Raw genomic sequence first — 21129 nt, forward strand, 5'->3', positions numbered from 1 at the left:
ATGACAAATGTTCAAGCAAAGTGAGTTCAACAAGTGAAGAACTTCACTGCTGAAGCTCACAGCTAATGGTCAGAAGAGGAGCTAGCATTGCGGCCCTGCCAGTAAAGCTGCTTGGGATCCCTTATCAGAGCGCTGGTCTGAGTCCCAGCTCCTTCACATCTGATCCAACTTCCAGAGAGACAGATGTTGGCTCGAGTGCTTGGAACCATGCCACCCACAGGGGAGACTCAGATGGAGTTCTAGGTTTCTGGCTTCAGCCAGGCCCAGTCCTGGCTGTTGTGGCCACGTGAGGAGTAAACCAGGGGATGGAAGATCTCTTTCTTGCTCGCTCTGCCTTTCAAGTATGTGAAAATAAATAAGTAGAAATGCAAGAGATATTTTCAATGTGAAACAAAGGATTAATATCTGGAATATACAAGGAACTCCTGAAACTCAAAAACAAGAAGAAAAATGGAAAAGCTGGCAAAAAATACGAACAGACAATTCACAGAAACTGAAACCCAGATGTCAAGCAAGTATATCAAGAAGTGTTTGAACTCATTGAAAATCAAAAACACAAAGGAAAAAAATGGAATACTAAAACACATCCTTAGACCAGTAAAAGAAAGTTGATGAAAATGTGGAGAAATGGAAACTCTTCAGCTGGTGGAAGTAAAACTGGTAGAGACATACTGGAAAGAATTCTGAGACTGCCTAGGGAAACGAAGTATACCAAGATCCTATGATGGAGCAATTGTACTCCTGGCTGAACTTCCCGGAGAAAGCCCAGCATGGGCCCATAAAAACAAACACGGAGGAACACTTTCTCAACATCGTTTGTGGAAACCAGAGTTGGAGGCAACCTAGCCATTTGTTGTGACAATATAAGTTGTTGTAAGGTCACTGGCTCCCCTTAGAGTTAGGGGTCAAAAACTGAAATGCCTAAAGAACCAAACTGGCCAGAGCTGGCGGGTAAGGGCAGAGGCCATGTAAAGAGCATAAGCTCTCCTCACCCCCAGACAACTTTCGGCAGGTGGGATGTGGGTAAAAGTTATCCTACTACCACTTTTCTTCAAATTTAAGAATTCCATTAATTTTTTTAAGAATTCCATTAATTTTAAGTAACAGCTTTATTTTATGTATCAAGAAAGAAAAGATGCTGCCAATTACATGACACTGTATTTCAGTAATATTAAAAAGTGAAAAAAAAAGTGTCCAACAGTGAAACGTGGTATTTTTGATTTTTCAGAGAAGCAAGAAATCTGGATTTTAATGTGAAATAGGATCATTTTTTAAGATGCAGAAAAAATTCTAACCATAACGTGGGCATGTATTTCTGGAGGGCCCTATGTGCTATTTGCAGCTGCAGCTAATTTCCTCTAATACTGGTTCAGATTTTTCCATTAAAAGACTTTCAATAATTCTTATGGTTTACACATGGTTTACACATGGTTTACTTAGGGCTGAGTCTTTCCTCTCCTGAATATAAGCCTGAGAGGCAGAACTGCCTACATTCCTTAACAGTAGACTTCAGGGCTGGTGCCACGGCGCACTTGGCTAATTCTCCGCCTGCAGCACGGGCACCCCGGGTTCTAGTCCCAGTCAGGGTGCCGTATTCTGTCCCGGTTGCTCCTCTTCCAGTCCAGCTCTCTGCTGTGGCCCAGGAGTGCAGTGGAGGATGGCCCAAGTTCTTGGGCCCTGCACCTGCATGGGAGACCAGGAGGAAGCACCTGGCTTCAGATCACCACAGTGTAGTGGCCATTTGGGGGGTGAACCAGTAGAAGGAAGACCTTTCTCTCTGTCTCTCTCTCTCTCTTACTGTCTAACTCTGCCTGTCAAAAAAAAGGAAAAAAAAATAGACTTCAGCCAAATGCCTGTCCAAGTGCCTGTGAGGGGACACAACCTTTTTTTTTTTTTTTTAAGATTTTTATGTTGGGGCCGGCTCTGCCTGTGGCACCAGCATCCCATTTGGGTGCCGGTTCATGTCTCAGCTACTCCTCTTCCTATCTAGCTGTCTGCTATGGTGTGGGAAAAGTAGAGGTCATGTGCCTGGGCCCCTGCACCCTCATAGGAGATCCAAAGAAGCTCCTGGCTTCAGATCGGCTCAGCTCCAGCTGTTGTGGCCATTTGGGGAATGAACGAGCGGATAGAACTCTCTCTCTCTCTCTAACCCTGCCTCTCAAATAAACAAATAAAAGTTTAAAGATGTTTATGTTATTCATTTGAAAAGTAGAGTTATAGATGGGAGGGAGGAGAGAAAGAGAGAGAGAGAGAGAGAGAGAGAGAGAGAGAGAGAGATCTTCCATACACTGGGTTCATTCCCCAAATGACTGCAATGGCCAGACCTGGGCTGGTCCAAAGCCAGGAACCAGGAGCTTCTTCCAGGTCTCCCACGTGGGTGCAGGAGTCCAAGCACTTGGGCCATCTTCCGCTGCTTTTCCAGGCCATAGCAGAGAGCTGGCTTGGAAGTGGAGCAGCCTGGCCTCGTCCTGGCACCCAGAGCGGGTGCCAGCCTTGAAGGCAGCAGCTTTATCTGGTATGCCACAATGCTGGCCCTGGGACACACTTTTTGAAGAGTAGTATCTAGCCTTGTGGTTGAGGGCAAGCATAACTTCATTATTCCAATCCCCTGGGCTCAATCTCTGCTCACTTCTTTGACCCTGAAATCTCAGAAAGATGGCTAATTACACTTATTCTTCATAAACGTCTCTACCTGGCAGAACAATAGCATACTTTGCTAAATAGCTCTGGCTGGATCTGTAACCTTCTTCAAACTGGAGCTCTAAGTGTGTAAACAAGACGGTGCACATTTAAGTAGGAGTTGAGTGACAGACATCCCTAGGTAAGACTGCTACTTCATAAAGAACCCTGATTGGACAGGCCACTGGCAGATTCCAAACCCAAGGCAGCAGCATTTCTCAAAGTGTGACGGGATACCCCCCCAACTTTAGAATCACTTGAGGCGCTTTGTGGAAATGCATTCCTGAACCCCCTTATCATATTAAAACCCACAGTCTGCATTCCAACCAAATCACACTTAGGCATACTGGGAAACACTGCCCTGACCGGTCCATCGGAGCGGGTCGTACAGCATTGTCTACTAACTGCACTCACAGCCATTCAGGGAGCAAGCTGGGCACATCACGGGTGACGAGCACGGCTGCAGTGGCGGCCACCCAGGCCTCCCCGGTAACCAGGCCCCCTCCACCTCGCTGGGGTGGGGGAATTACTGCTTCCGAAAGGGAGATCTTTGTCCACACTCCCCATCGCATCACTTCCCCACTGCCATCGCCCCCTTTTCTAGAATGTCCGGCTCTTCGCCCTCCGTCCTCTCGGCGTCAGGGTCCCCGCACCTTACCTCAGCTTCCCAGCAGAGCCCCGGGCCGTTCCTCAACCCGACCACCCCGGGCCACGGCCGCTCTTCCCCCTCGGGCCTCCGACTCCACGGAACTAGCCTCCGCTAGCTCTCCCGTCCGCTGCTCGAGGGCCCCTGCACCCACAACACGTTCCAGCCGCCTTTCCCACTCCCCATCTCTCGGCTTCGGCTACGGGGCCCGGAGGGTACTCACCATTCCGCCCGTTGCTACTGTCACCGCTCTGGTTGCTAGGGCCCGCCGGGGTCAGCGCGCGTGCGCAGTTCTCGGAGCCCGCCGCGGAGGCCTACGCCGGCAGCGGTCCGTTCTCTCCGCCCGCAGGGAGGCTTGAGCGGAGCATTGTGGGACGGCGTGGCGGCCGCCGGGGTCCTCCCGCGCGGCTCCTGACGGCGGGGCGGGCGGCTGCTGGTTGACGCGCGCCGGGCGGCCGGGGCGCGTGTTTTCCTCACCCAAAGCGATTTAAGTATCCGATCCGCAGTGATGTCCCTGCGTAGAGTTTAAAGCCCCCTTCTCGTTAACGCACGGTTTACGTGCCTCTCCCCGGCCGGCTGCCTTTGCCGTCAGTTTTCCTGAGGTGAGACTAAATAATTCATTCGCATCCGATCGAGAATATTCGGTGCCAGCCTCCACCGAGTTTCTCCTTTCATTACCTGGGATGCTACAGGGAGCCAGCGGCGACGAAAGGTTCGGTTCCACATTTAAAATATCACAAAGTGTTGGTTTTATAGAACCAAGGTGTCATTTTCCTCCAAATTAACTAAAAATTGTAAAAATAATAATAATTTTTTCCCTCTAGGAGTTGCTAGAAAGTAGTAAAATAGGGGCGCAAAATACTCTGCTGCTTTATAATTTGATGCACCCTTTCTGGAGGGCTGTTGGCAATGTGTGTGTGTTTTTTTTTAATGTGTGTGTGTGTGTGTGTGTTAATATTTACCTATCTGTCAGGTCTCCCACGTGGGTGTGGGGGCTCAAGCACTTGGGCCATCCTCCACAGCTTTCCCAGGTGCATTAGCAGGGAGCTGGATTGGAAGTGGAGCAGCCGGGACTGGCACCAATATGGAACGTGTATTGGAGACACATGGCCATATGTAGTCAACTGAGGGGAAAGTGACCAAAATCCTGTAGTCAGCGTAGGGCGCTTCTCAGCTGCTTTACCAGTAAGGAAGAAGTTGAGGTTCATGGGGCCAGCGCTGTGGCATAGCGGGTATGGCCGCTGCCTGCAGTGCTGGCATCCCATATGGGCGCTGGTTGGAGTGCCAGCTGCTCCACTTCCGATCCAGCTCTCTGCTATGGCCTGGGAAAGCAGTGAAAGATGGCCCAAGTCCTTGGGCCCCGCACCTGCATGGGAGACCCAGAAGCAGTTCCTGGCTCCTGACTTTGGATAGGCCCAGCTCCGGCCATTGTGGCCAACTGGGGAGTGAACTAGTGGATGGAAGACCTCTCTCTCTCTCTCTCTCTCTCTGTCTCTCTCTCTTTCTCTGCCTCTCCTCTCTGTGTAACTCTGACTTTCAAATAAATAAATAAATCTTTTTTTTTAAAAAGAAGTCATATATTGAAATCCTGATCCTCATTGATATTTTGAGATAGAGCCCAATATGGATTGAACAGGATTGGCACAGCTCTGGCTGTTGCAGCCATCTGGGGAGTGAACCAGCAGATGGAAGACCTCTCTCTCTGTCTAACTCTCTCTGTAACTGTCTTTCAAATAAATAAAATAAATATTAAAAGAAAAAAAAAAAAACAGAATCAAAACCAGGGATGGCATTTTGGCACAGGAGGTTAAGCAACCACTTGCAATGTCAGCATCCCATATTGGAAAGCAGGCCGGTGCCGCGGCTCACTTGGCTAATCCTCAGCCTGCGGCCCCGGTACCCCGGGTTCTAGTCCCGGTCGGGGCACCGTATTCTGCCCTGGTTGCTCCTCTTCCAGTCCAGCTCTCTGCTGTGGCCAGGTAGTGCAGTGGAGGATGGCCCAAGTGCTTGGGCCCTGCACCCGCATGGGAGACCAAGAGGAAGCACCTGGCTCCTGGCTTCGGATTGGTGCAGCGTGCCAGCCATAGCGGCCATTTGGGGGGTGAACCAACGGAAAAAGGAAGACCTTTCTCTATGTCTCTCTCTCTCACTAATTCTGCCTATCCAAAAATAAATAAATAAATAAACATATTGGAAAGCAGCAGCAGACAGCCCGGATACTTGGTACCCTGCTACCCAAAAAGGAGATCCAGATGTAGTTCTAGGCTTCTGGCTTCAGCTTAGCCCAGCCATAGCTGTTGCAGCCATTTGGGGAGTGAACCAGCAGATGGAAGACTTCTTTCTCTCTTTATCTTTCCCCTCTATCACTCTGCTTTTAAAATAAATAAATCTAAAAAAAAAAAAAAAGCAACCCTGTGGTGGGCGTTTATCTTTTTTTTTTTTTTTTGACAGGCAGAGTGGACAGTGAGAGAGAGAGAGACAGAGAGAAAGGTCTTCCTTTGCCATTGGTTCACCCCCCAATGGCTGCCATGGCCGGCGTGCTGCGGCCGGCACACCGTGCTGATCCGAAGCCAGGAGCCAGGTGCTTCTCCTGGTCTCCCATGTGGGTGCAGGGTGGAGAATTAGCCTATTGAGCTGCAGCGCCAGCCAAGGGCGTTTCTCTTAGTGGTTAAAATGCCCCAACCCATATGGGAGTACCTGGATTCAATAACAACTCCAGCTGCAGACTCCAGCTTCCTGCTAATGCAGACCCTGGGAGGCCATAGGTGAAGGCTCAAGTAACTGTGTTCCTGCCACCCTTGTGGGAGACTTGGATTAAGTTCTGAGCCCCTGGCTTCAGTCCAGGCCCAGCCTTGGCTGTTGTGAGCATTTGGAGAGCAAACTAGCGAATGAGGGATTCCCTCTGTCTCCCCCAACTTCTCCCCAGCTCCCAGCTCCTGCCCATGGCACTTGTGGACATTTGGGTGGTAAACTGGAAGATGGGAGATCTTGTCTTTCTGCTTCTCACATAAATAAAATAAACAAATAAATAAAAATTTGGTCCTAGCCAGCATAAGGGCTTGGCCACCATTTGCAGCTGAGTGCAGGGAAACCCAGGGCTGGAGAACCAGTAGTACACCTGGGAGGAGACCAGCACCGGGCTCGGCTGCCCTGCAGGATGCAATGGCCCATAGTGGAGGTCACCTCCACTTTGAGGGGGTTTTTCATCACGCCCCTTGGCTTTTGGCTGAGGCAAGGATCTTCTGAGTGGGCCAGTGGAAGGCTCCAAACCCAGGAAGTCACCCCTTGAGTCCTGTGGCAGGCCAGGTCCAGCCTCCCGCGGCTGTCCGTCTCCTAGTGAATAGCCAGTGGGTGAGTCGGCCTGGGGTGCTGTCGCTGGCGAATCACCCACTTCCCCCAGACCTAGCTTGGGCCTGACAGTTAAAGTTGCAGCCATTTTGAAGGACCATGCAGTTGCCTGCACTGGCCACCAGGGGACACTTCCCTAAACCGGCTTCAAGGAAGCCATGGCTGCTGCTGGCTCCAACCAAATTAGCTTCCTCTTAAAATAATCTTTGCCCCAGATGAAGACCGTCAAGGTTAAGATTTCAGCATTTCAGATGAGAGACTGAATTGAACTGTACAATGGTAGGAAGGAGGACAGAAGCTAGTGGAGAGAGAATCTCCTGATGTGAATCTCATAAAGGTCTAAAACCAGCTGAGTTGGGACAGTGGGGACCAGGGGAAGATGGAGCATGGATTTTGCTTTTTCACAGAGAAAGAGGAATAAAGTGAATACCATGGGGAGATAAGTGCTGTTTTCTGTGGCCAAACAAAAGTATTAGCAACGTATATTTTAGGATGCAGAAAAACTTTACCGTATATGGCATTGATGATTTTTTTTTTTTTAAGATTTGTTTATTTGAAAGGCAGAGTTATGGAGAGGCAGAACACAGAAAGAGAGAGAGAGAGAGAGAGCACTTCAATCCACGGTTGACTCCCCAAATGGTCATAATGGTCAGAGCTGCGCCAATCCGGAGCCAGGAGCCAGGAGCCAGGAGCTTCTTCTATGTCTCCCAACAGGTGCAGGGCCCCAAGCACTTAGGCCATCTTCCACTGCTTTCCCATAGCAAAGAATGCTGGATCAGAAGTGGAGCAGCTGGGACTTGAACTGGCGCCCGTATGGGATGCCAGCAGTACAGGTGACGGCTTTACCTGCTACACCATATTGCTGGCCCTGGCATTGATGCTTTTTTGAGAGAAGGCACTGAACCTATAAAGCCATGTTTTTCAATTCATGTATATATTTTTGCCAATGCACACAAAACAGTTCTAGAAGGGTACACTTGCTATTGCAAATAGCAACTACCCTTTGGAGAAGACTGGGATAGGGAACTGAGTTAAGAGAATCTTCCTGTATTACTGAAACTTTTATAGTGAAGAATATATTCACCTATGTAATTTTAAATGTAGAATTCCATTAAATTAAAATTCCATTAAACTACTTGTTAAAAGAGGGATGTAGGGTTGGCGCCATGGCTAACTTGGTTAATCCTCCGCCTGCGGTGCCAGCATCCCATATGGGCGCTGAGTTCTAGTCCCGGCTGCCATCTTCCAGTCCAGCTCTCTGCTGTGGCCTGGGAGTGTGTGGAGGATGGCCCAAGTGCTTGGGCCCCTGCACCTGAGTGGGAGACCAGAAAGAAGCACCTGGTTCCTGGCTTTGGGTCAGCGTAGCGCTGGCCATGGTGACCATTTGGGGAGTGAACCAACAGAAGGATGACCTTTTTCTCTGTCTCTCTACCTCTCACTGTCTAACTCCATCTGTCAAATTAAAAAAAAAAAAAAAAAAAAAGAAGAAAGAGGACTGTAAATATATATCTTGGGAGTAGGGACAATTCTGCTTTCAAATGTCCCATTTAACCATAAATAAAATCATAATTGTCATGTGTTCTGATTTCTGAATCTAATACATTTGCTAGTGACCCCTTGACCAGGGGTTTCTGGTTTAGAGCCATGTGACAACCCCATTTCCTTTAAAAGTAAAGTCCTTCTATCTTTGGCTGACCCCCAGTTTTAGAAAAAACAACTCAAGGGACCAGCACTGTGGCGCAGCAGGTTAAAGCCCTGGCCTTAAGTGCCGGCATCCCATATGGGCACCGGTTTTAGTTGTGGCTGCTCCACTTCCGATCCAGCTCTCTGCTATGGCCTGGGAGAGCAGTGCAAGATGGCCCAAGTCCTTGGGCCTCTGCAACTGCATGGGAGACCGGAAGAAGCTCCTGGCTCCAGGCTTCAGATCGGCACAGCTCTGGCCATTGCGACTGAAGGACCCTTATGGGGGAGAGGGACAAGAAACTAGGCCTGGGCAAATATCAGGGGCTTCTTAAGAGGATAGATGTTCCCCAGAGTCTAGCGGGCAGGACATTCTCTGGGAAGGAAAAGTCAATCCCCTTCAGAGAACCTCTAGGCACGCCCAGAGCAGAGCTGCCCCTCCCCTTCGGAGAGTCTCTAGGCGCACACTTATGATGTCACTGCGACCGGCCAATCCTGTAACACCTCAGCACTCTCCCTCAGCACTCTCCCTCAGCATTCTCCGGTATGCTAATTGTCCCTCTGAACCAGCCAATCCCGTGCCACCTCTGCATTTTATACCAGCACTCTCCACCAGCATTCTCCCATATGCTAATTCGTTGCCTATATAACCTGTGTAAAACTGCCGCACAGGGCTCCTCCTCACTGCCTGAGGTAGGGGCCCGTTTGCGCAAACGTACAATAAATACCTCATGCTTTTTGCATCAGCTGGTTTAGAGTCTGGATTTTTGGGCGTCCTCTCGAGCAAGTGGGCATCTCTACTACTGAGGGGTCCTACAGCGACTATTGGGGAGTGAACCAGCAGATGGAAGACTTCTCTCTCTCTGACTCTACCTCTCTCTATAACTCTGTCTTTCTTTCTTTTTCTTTCTTCTTTTTTTTTTTTTTTTGACAGGCAGAGTGGACAGTGAGAGAGAGAGAGAGAGAGAGAAAGGTCTTCCTTTGCCATTGGTTCACCCTCCAATGGCCGCCGTGGCCGGTGCGCTGCGGCCGGCACACTGCGCTGATCCGATGGCAGGAGCCAGGTGCTTCTCCTGGTCTCCCATGGGGTGCAGGGCCCAAGCACTTGGGCCATCCTCCACTGCACCATAGCAGAGAGCTGGCCTGGAAGAGGGGCAACCGGGACAGAATTCGGTGTCCTGACCAGGACTAGAACTGGTGTGCCGGCGCCGCTAGGCGGAGGATTAGCCTGTTGAGCCACAGTGCCGGCCCTGTCTTTCAAATAAATAAAATAAATCTTTAAAAAAAAACTCAAGTAATTTTGACTTGTCCCTAAATTCATTATTGCACTAGTCATGATTATTGGATTTGGGGCATATCTTAATGTTAACACCAGAAAAAATGCAATGCTTTCCACAAGATTTTGCCTTCCCAGGATTCAAAGGTTATTTACAATGAGTGAACAAAGGAACTTAGTTGTGGGGGAGGTGTTGTGATGTCATGAGTTAAGCTGCTGCTTGGGAAGCCCCATCCCATACTGGAATGTCTGGTTCTAGCCCCAGCTACTCCACACTCCAATCCAACTTCTTGCTAGTGTGCCTGGGAGGCAGAGGATGGAGTACCAAGCACTTAGGTTCCTGACACCCAGGTAGAATCCAAATGGAGTTCCTAACTCCTGGCTTCTGAGTCAGGCCATTGTAGTCATTTGAGGAGTGAACCAACAATGTCAGCCCCTATTGTTCTCCTATTTAAAACATTTCCTGGGGCCAGTGCAGTTGCATAGTGGGCTAAGCCTCTGCCTGTGGCAACTGTATCCCATGTGGGCACTGGCTCAAGTCCCGGCTGCTTCTGTTCCAATCCAGCTCTCTGCTATGGCCTGGGAAAGCAGTAAAAGATGGCCCAAGTCCTTGGGCCCCTGTATCCATGTGGGGGATCCGGAAGATACTCCTGGCTCTTGGCTTCAGATTGGCTCAGCTCCAGCTGTTGGGGCCTTATGGGGAGAGAACAAGTGGATGGAAGGCCTTTCTTTCTGTCTCTCCCTTTGTCCGTAACTCTACCTCTCAAATAAATAAACAAACATTTCCAATAGAGTTCCTTTTGGGCTTCAACTGACTTGAGCCATAAACTTCAGGGAGAAATATTTATACCTCTACTTTTAAAAGATCAATATGTTAAAAAACAGTTACTTATTTCTGGTTGATTTCAAGTCTGAACTCTTGGCTTAGGGAGCCTCCATCATGTGGCCCTAATTTCCCCATAGCATTCCTGTGCACCTTGAGTATTCTACACTGTTGGAGCACGTCTGCTCAGGCTGGAAGGCAGTAGGCCAAATGTCAGTGAGAGACGAAACCTTTGGATCAGGACTGACTCAACTCTCACACCCACCACGCATCGTTCTTAACCCTCTGTGCCTCAGGTTCCTCACCTAGTATAATAACAGCTAATACTTGAAAGTTTAAATCTGTTCCGTGCTTTACCTGAACAGCCTCATCAGATCCCAACAGCCCCATAAAGTACTCATTATCCCCTCTTGATAGTTGAGGAGCTGGAGGTTCATGAGGTTAATGACATCCCCAGGGTCATAGCGAGTACAGTGATTTATGTCTACTCTAGAGGCCTCCTGGAGGATACCAGCTCCGACATCATTTAATGTTTCTAAGGATAACAGTCTCTGAGAGAAATTGACTTCTAAGCTTTGCTTTGATTTTGTGAATGTTATAAATTTCAGGCCGGTGCCACGGCTCAATAGGCTAATCCTCCGCCTGCGGCGCCGGCACCCCGGGTTCTAGTCCTGGTTTGGGTGCTGCATTCTGTCCCGGTTGCCCCTCTTCCAGGCCAGCTCTCTGCTACGGCCCGGGAAGGCAGTGGAGGATGGCCCAAGTGCTTGGGCCCTGCACCCGCATGGGAAACCAGGAGAAGCACCTGGCTCCTGCCTTCGGATCAGTGTGGCAGCCATTTGGGGGGTGAACCAATGGCAAAGGAAGACCTTTCTCTCTGTCTCTCTCTCACTGTCCACTCTGCCTGTCAAAAAAAGAATAATAAATAAATTTCATACAACTAATTAGGTTCCCTTCTTCGCATAAACTGCTAGAGTGAGTGGGCCAACAGAGGCAAGTGTACAGTATAGGACTTCATAATGAACGTCATTAAGCAGCCTAATTTCTGGCTCCATTTATGGGTATCTTTTCTCATTCTCCTTTATAATTCATACTGCTTTCCATATTTTAGGTAGCTTTGGAAAAATCTGAAGTTCTTTTTGAAACAAAAATCTTGGAGAAACATGGCTATATGTAGTCAACTCTGAGGGGAAAGTGACCGTTCTGAAGCCAGGAGCTTCTTCAGGGTATCCTACGCAGGTGTAGGACCCCAGGGACTTAGAGGCCATCTTCCACTGCTTTCCCAGGCCATGGCAGAGAGCTGGATTGGAAGTGGAGCAGCCGGGTCTCGAACTGGTGCCCATATGTAATGCTGGCACTGCAGGAGGCAGCTTTACCTGCTAAAAAAACCACCGCGCTGGCCCTGGCTTCCATTATGAAAGTTGAGGAGTAAGAGTTAAATTTTATTGTCCTTGTCAATGTAATACAATTATGTTATGGAACACAATGTGAAGGTTGACTGTCTCCTGTGGCTAGGGGTAAAATTTGTATCTTGTTTTCACTTTAGCAGTGTCTTGTTGCCTATTACTACTCAACAAACAACTCTGGACAGACTGTGTTTTCCAAAAGTGATCATAAAAGTAACACCCATTCCACACGCTCATCGAGAACCTTGCCATTCCCCTACCAAGAGATAAAGTCCACATCCACTTTTGCTGAACCCCAACAGGTCTTTGTGTCTGCCCCAACCAATAGCGTTCAAGGAAGTGATGGTATGTGATTTTCAAAGCTAGGTCATGAAAATGCCTTGTATTTATGTCTTATTTTCTTGGCTTCTCAAAATCCAGACACTCTGCTGGCAGGAAGCCCAAGAAGCCTGTGGAGAAATCCATACGCACAGGAATCACAGTTGGCTTTAGGGCCAGGTGCCAAGCGAAGTGGGAAAGGCCACAAAGATATTTTTAGTGAAGGACAGAGAGAGAGAGAGATTTTCCATCTACTGGTTCACTCCCCAAATGGCTGCAATGGCTGGGGCTGGGCCAAGCCTAAGCCAGGAGCCAGGAATTCCATCTGGGTTTCCACATGGGTGGCTGGGGCCCAAGGACTTGGATCATCTTCTACTGATTTTCCATGCACATTAGCAGGGAACTGGATCAGGACTGGAGCAGCTGAACTATGAACTGGTGCTCATACGGGATGCTGGCACCACAGGCAGCAGCCCAACCCCCTGTGCTAAAAGGTTGACCATGATTCTGCCTCTCCAATAAACAGAGAGAAAGAGTGAGAGAAGGTACACAGACACTGGACTCCCAAACTTTTCCGTTAGTAAGCAGGTTAAGCAGGCTTTCTGGTTGTCAATCCCACTTCCTTATGGAAACAAAGGTGTCAACTTCCAAGGCAGAACCAAGAGCCACAGAGAGCAACTCACACAGAGGAAACTGCGCCCGGATGAAGGCAGGGCAGCATGTTCTCAGCAGATTCAGAGCTGCCGAGGAGCAGGGATGGTGGTGGCTCCCGTTTGAGAACGGGAACGTCTGTAAGAACTATCTTCTCTTCATTACACCATCGTATTATAGACGTGTGTCCCTGAGGATAAACACTGGTTTCTTTAAATCACAGTTGTTCAGATTTAGAAGACGATAGTGAGCTACACCCAAGGCACTGTTCTGAGCGGCCTCATCTGTAGTGGAAAAGTAATGAGACTTCTGGAAGGCCTTCTAGGGAGAGCGGGTTTATATTAACGTGAGAGGAATGTGGACGTGAAGGGGGAATGCATAGGCAGAAGGCTGACTCTACTTTCCTAAAGTGCCTATAACATGTCTCATTCCAATGCCGTTCTAGAATCTTGCCACACTTCTTTCGAGACGTGGACTCTATGTTTTCCCAGAGCTTTGCTGCAAATGTCTGGCTTGATGTCTTTATACCAGTTTTGGTATAAAAGCTACTTTTCTTGTAATATACCTATACAATGCTGTGTAGCCCTGACATCAAGGAAAGTATGAATGATTCCTCTAAGATTATCATGCTATGATTTTCCAAGTTGTAAGCGCCAGAAGAGAGAAGACATATGCTATTGACTCACCCTCAGAACAAAGGTTAGGCTTAAATATTCTTCTTCTTCTTCTTCTTCTTCTTCTTCTTCTTCTTCTTCTTCTTCTTCTTCTTCTTTTTTTTTTTTTTTGACAGGCAGAGTGGATAGTGAGAGACAGAGAGACAGAGAGAAAGGTCTTCCTTTTTGCCATTGGTTCACCCTCCAATGGCCGCTGCGGCCGGTGCATCTTGCTGATCCGAAGCCAGGAGCCAGGTGCTTCTCCTGATCTCCCATGGGGTGCAGGGCCCAAGCACTTGGGCCATCCTCCACTGCCTTCCCGGGCCATAGCAGAGAGCTAGCCTGGAAGAGGGGCAACCGGGATAGAATCCGGTGCCCAGACCGGGACTAGAACCTGGGGTGCCGGCACCGCAAGGCGGAGGATTAGCCTGTTGAGCCACGGTGCCGGCCCAGACTTAAATATTCTAAGGACACTTGCTCCTCACTCCTCAAACGAATCTTCTCTGACCTCTACAATGAAAAAGTCAGGCGCCTGTCCTTTCATCAACACCACTCTGTAGACCTGGGGCCAAAAGAAGAGTCTTCCCTGCTACCAGCAGCTGAAGAGCAAAATCGGCTGCTCACAGTCGGAGAAAGTCACCCGATATTAAAGATCACCCACGGGGCAGAAGTTTAGCTGAGTTGAGTGGGCAAGATGCTTGCATCCCATATTGCAGTGCCTGGCTCCTGAGAGCAGCTTCCTGATAAACACAGATTTTGGGAGGCAGCAGTGAGGGCTCAAGTAACTGGGTTCCTGCTGCCTACCTGGGAGATCTGGTTGATTCCTGCTACCTGGCTTTGGCCCCGGCTCAGTACTGGCCACTGCAGACATTTGGGCAGTGAGCCAGATGATGGGAGCTCTCTCTTTGACTCTAAAACAAATTAAATAAATAAAAAATAACACTCATCTAAGGGTCAAAGCATGAGCTCAAAAAACCCAGAAGAACCAGAAATTTTAACAGTGGGGATCCTTTTTATTATTTCATGTTGTGTACCTTGGAATCTTCTACAAGCAGTTGGTGTTAGTAAAATATTGTAATGGCAAAGAAATCTTATTCAGTAAGCACACACTATTACAGACATGAATTCAATGTTATCCAATTGACAAGTGATCCATCTAAGGCTATTGAATGCTAGACTCTGGCCTTGAATCTCTCAAGGCAACAACAGACAAATGCATCACAATTTAGGGGGAAGTCTCTTATGGGCACCTCCCAGGTGTTTGCCAAAGAAGGACAGAATCTGCTTCCAAGCATCTACCTGGGCATGAGAATGAGCTCTGGGTTCCCCACCCCAGAGGACCGGTCTGTTGGGTAACTTGTGCAGGGAAGCCAGGCACACTGGGAAGTAGGGCGGCTCAATGTAGTGTCCAGTGCCAGGGTAAGACATGACCTGGGGGCTGTCCTTTCCCCGTGCCTGCAATCGCTCAGCAATTATTTGGGCATAGAACTCACTCCTCCAGTTATGGTCATCCTGACCAACAATGAGGAGGAGGGGCCCCTGGGCCTTCTCTACTGGAATCATGCTGGGGTTCTCACACCATCCTACAACATCGTTCCGGATATCCACGATGTCTAGGAGGCCTGAGAAAGCTACCTTGGTCCTCCTCAGGTCATGGCCCAATGGCGGGATGCTAGTCTGCTGGTAGCGTATCGTTCTGCTTCCACTGAACCCAGATCCATTGATGGAAACGGTGGCTGAGATATTCTTCAAGAAAGAGGCCATTGAGAGACAAATATCAGCTCCTAGAGAAATGCCCAGAAGTCCAACGCTGGGGCCCTTTACCTGGAGGAAAATAAGGGAGAAGAGTTAAGAGTAAGAATCTAGGCGATACAAAACCATCTGTATAAATGTAAGTAGAGATGCTCCTGGCTTTAATCTGTGAATTACCTACAACCTCAGCCACAGGGTGTCTCTTTGTACAGAGTACCTAGCTGAATACGTGGCAAACAAATTTTAATCTCACTGGCAAATTTAGATACTGGTCATAAATGACCCAGAGAATCATTCTTTAGAGAGGGCTGAAGCATGAGGCTTGTCTTGTACAGAATCTCATTGCAGGAGGCCCCATCCGAGGCTTAAATAGGCTGTGTGTCTGCCTTGTGGTGCTGCAGGTTAAGCTCTGCTTCCAATCCAGCTCCCTGTTAATGCACCTGGGAAGGCAATGGAGGATATGTACTTAGTACTTAGCCTCTGCCACCCACCAGGAGAACAGGATTCTGGCTCCTGGCTTCTGGCTTCTGCCTGCCCCAAACCTGACTGTTGTAGCCATTTGGGTGTGAACTAGCAGATGGAAGATTCTCTGTCTCTCTGTATTCCCACTTGCCTCATTGCTGTGTCTTTCCAATAAATAAATACATCTTTAAAAAAATGTGGCTGTGTATCTAACTATGTGGATCCAAACTCAGATCCCATAAATACATTGCCAAATGATCATAGAAGGTTAGCAAGATTTCAGAGTTCAATTAAGTAACTCTTGGTCTCTCTAAGTGGTAGGCAAGTTCTGATCAAAATAGGAGAACATACTCTGATGTCAGAAAATCAAAGATGAAATATCAAGCATGCAAAAATACTGAGAAGCTCAACTTGAATTACAAAATGAATTTAAATACTCGTAATAAACTCTCACGTGGAATTTCTGATTAATTAGGTGCCTCTGAAAGAGAGAGTGGAAATAAGAGGCACCTAAGGCCCAAATTAGTCTCCCAAAGAAATCTCTGTGATCAAACAGAGCAGCACCTGGCACAAGTGACAGATTCTAGGAGGCTATTTCTAGAGGTTGATTAAATAAAGGGCATGAGGAGAACCTGAGGGTGTTCAATCATGTAGCACAGGGCTTCTTCAAAGTAGTCCAGGTGTATGTCACCATATTCCTTGGGGAGATCTTCAAAGTCATAAAAAGCTAGCGCCATCGTGGCAAAGCCATGGCCAGCCAGCAGGCTAGCTCGGTATTCCACCAGGCCCCCTCCAACACCATAGATGTCAATGACCCCTGGGAAGGGTCCAGATCCTAGAGAAGGGAATATTGTACAGGGAAGGCATTAACAAGGTAAGGATTTTGCTTTCCATTTAGACAACTTTCCAGTTTGCCTAGTGGGTTCCTGTGAGAGGAAAGAGAACAGATCCCCGAGGCTCTTCTGAAAAGGGATACCGACTCTGTAGGGGAGAAACCTCTACAACACAGAGCATCTTCTCACTGATGGTTTGAGCTTCCATATGACTCTATGACAAATGATCTGCAAGCTTCTAAGACTCCTAGATGTAAGGGAGAGTAACAAGGCCTTTTCTTAACAAATATATGGCGAAAGGAGTTTCACGTTTTAGACAGTATTGGTTTTGAGTCTCAGTTGAAGATTGGACATGGGATTAAGAAGCCAGAACATGGGCCCGCATTGAGGCCCAGCAGGTTAAGACACTGCCCGCAGTGCGGGCATCCTATGAAATAACCCATAAGAGAGCTGGTTTGAGTCCTGGCTACCCCACTTAAAATGTGTGTGTGTGTGTGTGTAATTATGTATTTGAAAGGCAAAGTTACAGAGAGAGACAGAGACAGATTTCTTCCATCTGCTGGTTTCTCCCAGGTGGCCCCAATGGCTGGAGCTGGGCTAGGTGGAAGCCAGGAGCCAGGAGCTTCTTCCCGGTCTCCCACGTGTGTGGCATGTGCCCAGAGACTCAGGCCATCTTCCACTGGTTTCCCAGGCACATTAGCAGGGAGCTGGTTTGGAAGTGGAGCAGCTGGGACCTGAACTGGCATTCATTTGGATGCTGGTGCTGCAGGGGGCGCTGTGTACAACGTCAATCCCCCTGTTCCACATCAGATCCAGCTCCCTGCTAATGCACCTGGCGAAGCAGTGGAAATGACCCAAGTCTTTGGGACCCTGCACCCAGCTGGGAGACCCGGAAGATGGTCCTGCGTTCTGCCTGGCACAGCTTTGGCCACTGCAGTCATTTGAGGAGTGAACCTGAGGTTGGAAGATTCTCTCTCTCTCTCTCTCTCTCTCTCTCCCCGCCCCCCATCCCCCCGTCACTCTGCCTTTAAAACAAATAAATAAATCTTTAAAAAAAAAAATGCCAAAACAAAGCTCCAGGTTGTTGGCTGGAGCCGCGGCTTACTAGGCTGATCCTTCGCCTGCGGTGCCGGCATACCAGGTTCTAGTCCAGGTTGCTCCTCTTCCAGTCCAGCTCTCTGCTGTGGCCTGGGAAGCAGTGGAGGATGGCCCAAGTGCTTGGGCCCTGCACCCACATGGGAAACCAGGAGGAAGCACCTGACTCCTGGCTTCGTATTGGCACAGCGCTGGGCATAGTGGCTATTTGGGGGGTGAACCAACAGAAAAGGAAAACCTTTCTCTCTGTCTCTCTCTCACTGTATAACTCTGACTGTCCAAAAAAAAAAAAAAAAAAAAACAAACAAACAAAACTCCAGGTTGTGTTGCCTCAACCTTTGAGTTTTTGTGTACTGATATTTCAGATGCCTACGTGGACAGACAACAAAGAAGAAACCCAGAGATGGCTTCCGGTGGGGGAGTCTCAATGTGATCTGCAGTAGAGGGGACATAGGAAGTGGAGAAAGGCCCCGTGTGCCCAGGACTCTACAGAGGTGGCCATGGGCACCGTGACGGTCATTATTTCTCCCAAAGACCAGCGGGGCTGACGTCTGTAGAGATCTGTAGGGCAGGGAGTAGGAGCAGGTCGGGTGTGCCTTTTCATCTGCAGACTAACAGGGCTGCTGGTACTGGAATATTACAGAGATGAAGAGAGACGGTGCGAGTAAAACGCACAGCACAAACCTAGCACACAGAGCGCTCCACTTTGCTGAGCGGCCTCTGACACGGCTACTGCCTGTTTCTCTGACCAACCCCGTCCCTGTGCAGCCAGCCCGGCATCCTCAGAGGTCCCGGCTCACCTGGCGGCAGGAAGAGCGAGGCGCGCACCCGGCCCGCGCGCACCGGCTGGCGCCGCACCCCCGGCGGCAGGAAGCGGCGCTCCAGCAGCGCGCGGGCCAGGAGCTGCCCGGGCTCCGGGCCGTGGCCGTCCAGCACCTCCAGCTCCACGGCCAGCGGCGTCCGCACGTCCCGCTTCGTCAGACGCCAGAAGGGCCTGTCGGGCTGCAGGGCCCAGAGGAGCCCCATGGGCTCGAGCCCCGCGAAGCTGCCGCCCAGCGCGGGCGCGCGCGCCAGGTCCAGCTCGCCGCCGGCGTCGGCGCAGTAGCGCGCGTGGGCCCGGAAGAGCGCGCCCTTCTCGTCGCGCAGGGACGCGCGCAGCGTGACGGGCTGCTCCGGGGCCAGGCCGCGCACGGCGATGCGCAGCGGCTCGTCCCAGCAGCTGGGGCCCGCGGGCTCCACGCTCACCGTCGCCGCCATTTCGACTTGGACAGCAAAGAGGCGTCCCTGCTTAGGGGAGTCCTGGGCTGGGCCTGGCCTCTCCGCCCCGCGGTGCCACCCTTCGCACACTTCATTGGTTGGGCACCGGGACACTATCCGAGCCGCTGGTGCCAATACTCCAGTTCCCTGGATGGAGGAGAGGGAGTCTGCTTAGAGTTAATGCCTAATCCGGTGACCCAGCTTGGCTCTGTAGAAATCGAGGTAGAGCCCTGAAGCTAAGGCATTCAGAGGGATACAGAGGGAACTCAAGTTAGTTCCCTAGGCCCGGCTTAAGCATGACCCAGCACTGGCTCTTGTGGGTTTCTGGGGAGTGAACCAGAGAGTGAAAGCTCGCGCTCTCGCGCTCTCGCTCGCTCTCTGTCTCTGTCTCTCTCTCTCTGTCTCTCTCTCTCTCTCTCTCTCAGTCTCTGCTTTTCAAATAAGAAAAAGTCAGTAGATAAACTGCAAGGAAAAAAAAAAAGTCCCAAAATCAACAACAAAAACCAGGACTGGTTAATGGCCGCCCTTTGTTGGGGCTTCATGAGGAATGTATGAGGCAAACTGAGAGCACAGAACTAAGCCATCAGCGAGACCTGGCTGATGAATGCCGCGGACTCCATCCTCACAAACATGACAGCACAATACACGAGGGAAGGGGTGCTGCGAGCATCCAAGGGCTGCATCCTTCTCTGGCAGTCTGTGACCCAAACGTGGCTTAGGCAATGCCATATCCCTAGGCCTGACAAATGATGGGATCCTGCATACTGGGCATGCTGAGGGTAGCCGAGATGTCACTCCTGGGAATGAGACATGCCACTGGGCCAACAGCTGAAACCAGTACATCACACTTAACCACACTATGGAAAAAAATCGCAAGAAACCGTCCCTGACCGGCGCAGACATTTCTTCCTCCACCGCTGCACCTTGGCAGCCCAGCAGACAGTCTCCAACGCCCCGGGGAAGATTGTTTGAGATGACAGAATTGCTCTCGAGTTTCCTTTAGCCCAACTTTCAGGCAGTGTATGATTGCCAACCTCTGCCGCTGTACTTGGAAAAACAGCTAAGGTGCTGAAGCGACACATGCAGAGGAGGTCCGGAAGTAGGCCCATTGGCTGCACCTAGGAAGGCCACTTGAAGGGTCCTTCTTTGCTTTTATAACTTCTTACCTGGATCACTGGGATCCGGGGGAAGGTCAATGCTCCCAGCAGGCCTGCTCATCTAGTTTATTAGTGTGGCCCTCCAGGGCCTAGGAAATATACTCTGGCTATAGCTCAGTGATTTTGCACTGAGATTGTGTCAGTCAAGATGAAGTTCCACATCCGGAGCCTTAGAAGTTGATGGGCATGGGATATGAGATGGACTGGCTCTGCTAAGGGGGACGTCAGGTTGGGGGTGGACAGAAGGACAGTTCTCCAGGTGACCTTGGACTGACCCCCTTTTCACTTGCGTTCTGGGGCCTTTCTCCACTTCCTATGTCCCCTCTACTGCAGATCACACTGAGACTCCCCCACTGGAAGCCATCTCTAGGTTTCTTCTTTGTTGTCTGTCCACATAGGCATCTGAAATATCAGTACACAAAAACTCAAAGGTTGATGCAACACAACCTGGAGCTTTGTTTTGGCTTCTTTTTTTTTTTTTTTTTTAAGATTTATTTATTTGTTTGAAAGGCAGAGTGACGGGGGGTGGGGGGTGGGGATCTTCCAACCTCAGGTCCACTGCCCAAATGTCTGCAGTGGCCAAGGCTGGGCCAGGCTGAAGCCAGGAGCCAGGAGCTTCTTCCAGGTCTCCCAGCTGGGTGCAGGGTCCCAAGGACTTGGATCATCTTCCACTGCCTTCCCAGGTGCATTAGCAGGGAGCTGGATCTGATGTGGAGCAGGGGGACTGACTCTGTGGACAGTGCCTCCTGCAGCACCGGCATCCAACTGGGTGCCAGTTCAAGTCTCAGCTGCTCCACTTCCAAACCAGCTCCCTGCTAATGTGAAACTCCTTAACACCATACATTTGTTGAGAAAAGGCTTTGTTACTCTCCTTTACAACTAGCAGTCTTGTAGCTTGCTGATAATTTATCATAGAGTCATAGGGAAGCTCAAACCATCAGTGAGAAGATACATCCCATATGAGCACCAGTTCATAGTTCATTTGCTTCACTTCTGATCCCTGCTAATCCATGCTAATGTGCATGGGAAATCAGCGGAAGATGGTCCAAGTCCTTGGGCCCCTGCCACCCATGTGGGAACCCAGATGTAATTCCTG

General features: G+C 49.7%; 3 protein-coding genes across 3 annotated transcripts in view; 1 reads left to right on the forward strand and 2 right to left on the reverse strand.

Moving 5' to 3' along the window:
* The window catches only part of DNAL1 (dynein axonemal light chain 1), a 44141-nt gene extending 40504 nt beyond the window's left edge, over window positions 1–3637 (reverse strand). Inside the window, exon 1 of the mRNA XM_062181539.1 lies at window positions 3549–3637. Within this exon, the coding sequence (XP_062037523.1) occupies window positions 3549–3551 (3 nt within the window). The 5' untranslated portion in view covers window positions 3552–3637. The remainder of the gene's footprint in view (window positions 1–3548) is intronic.
* A 131-nt stretch (window positions 3638–3768) lies between these two features.
* Window positions 3769–21129, forward strand: part of LOC133751568 (acyl-coenzyme A thioesterase 1-like) — a 38471-nt gene continuing 21110 nt past the window's right edge. Inside the window, exon 1 of the mRNA XM_062181680.1 lies at window positions 3769–4037. The gene's annotated coding sequence lies outside the window, so the exon portion shown is untranslated. The remainder of the gene's footprint in view (window positions 4038–21129) is intronic.
* Window positions 14484–18903, reverse strand: LOC133751566 (peroxisomal succinyl-coenzyme A thioesterase-like). Its single transcript, XM_062181678.1, has 3 exons — window positions 18420–18903; window positions 16324–16526; window positions 14484–15301 (listed from the first exon to the last, which is right to left on the reverse strand). The coding sequence occupies exons 1-3, from the start codon at window positions 18874–18876 to the stop codon at window positions 14696–14698; spliced, it is 1266 nt and encodes a 421-aa protein (XP_062037662.1). The 5' UTR covers window positions 18877–18903; the 3' UTR covers window positions 14484–14695.

The sequence above is a fragment of the Lepus europaeus genome, chromosome 22, assembly GCF_033115175.1.
Source record: "Lepus europaeus isolate LE1 chromosome 22, mLepTim1.pri, whole genome shotgun sequence".
NCBI classification, from domain to species: Eukaryota; Metazoa; Chordata; class Mammalia; order Lagomorpha; family Leporidae; genus Lepus; species Lepus europaeus.

Excerpts from the sequence above, each read along its gene's own strand:
- LOC133751566 (XM_062181678.1), bottom strand. The coding sequence starts at position 18,876 with ATGGCGGCGACGGTGAGCGTGGAGCCCGCGGGCCCCAGCTGCTGGGAC. Across the intron at positions 16,527-18,419 it reads CTCGCTCTTCCTGCCGCCAG|GATCTGGACCCTTCCCAGGG; the intron begins GTGAGCCGGGAC and ends TCCCTTCTCTAG. Across the intron at positions 15,302-16,323 it reads ACATGATTGAACACCCTCAG|GTAAAGGGCCCCAGCGTTGG; the intron begins GTTCTCCTCATG and ends ATTTTCCTCCAG.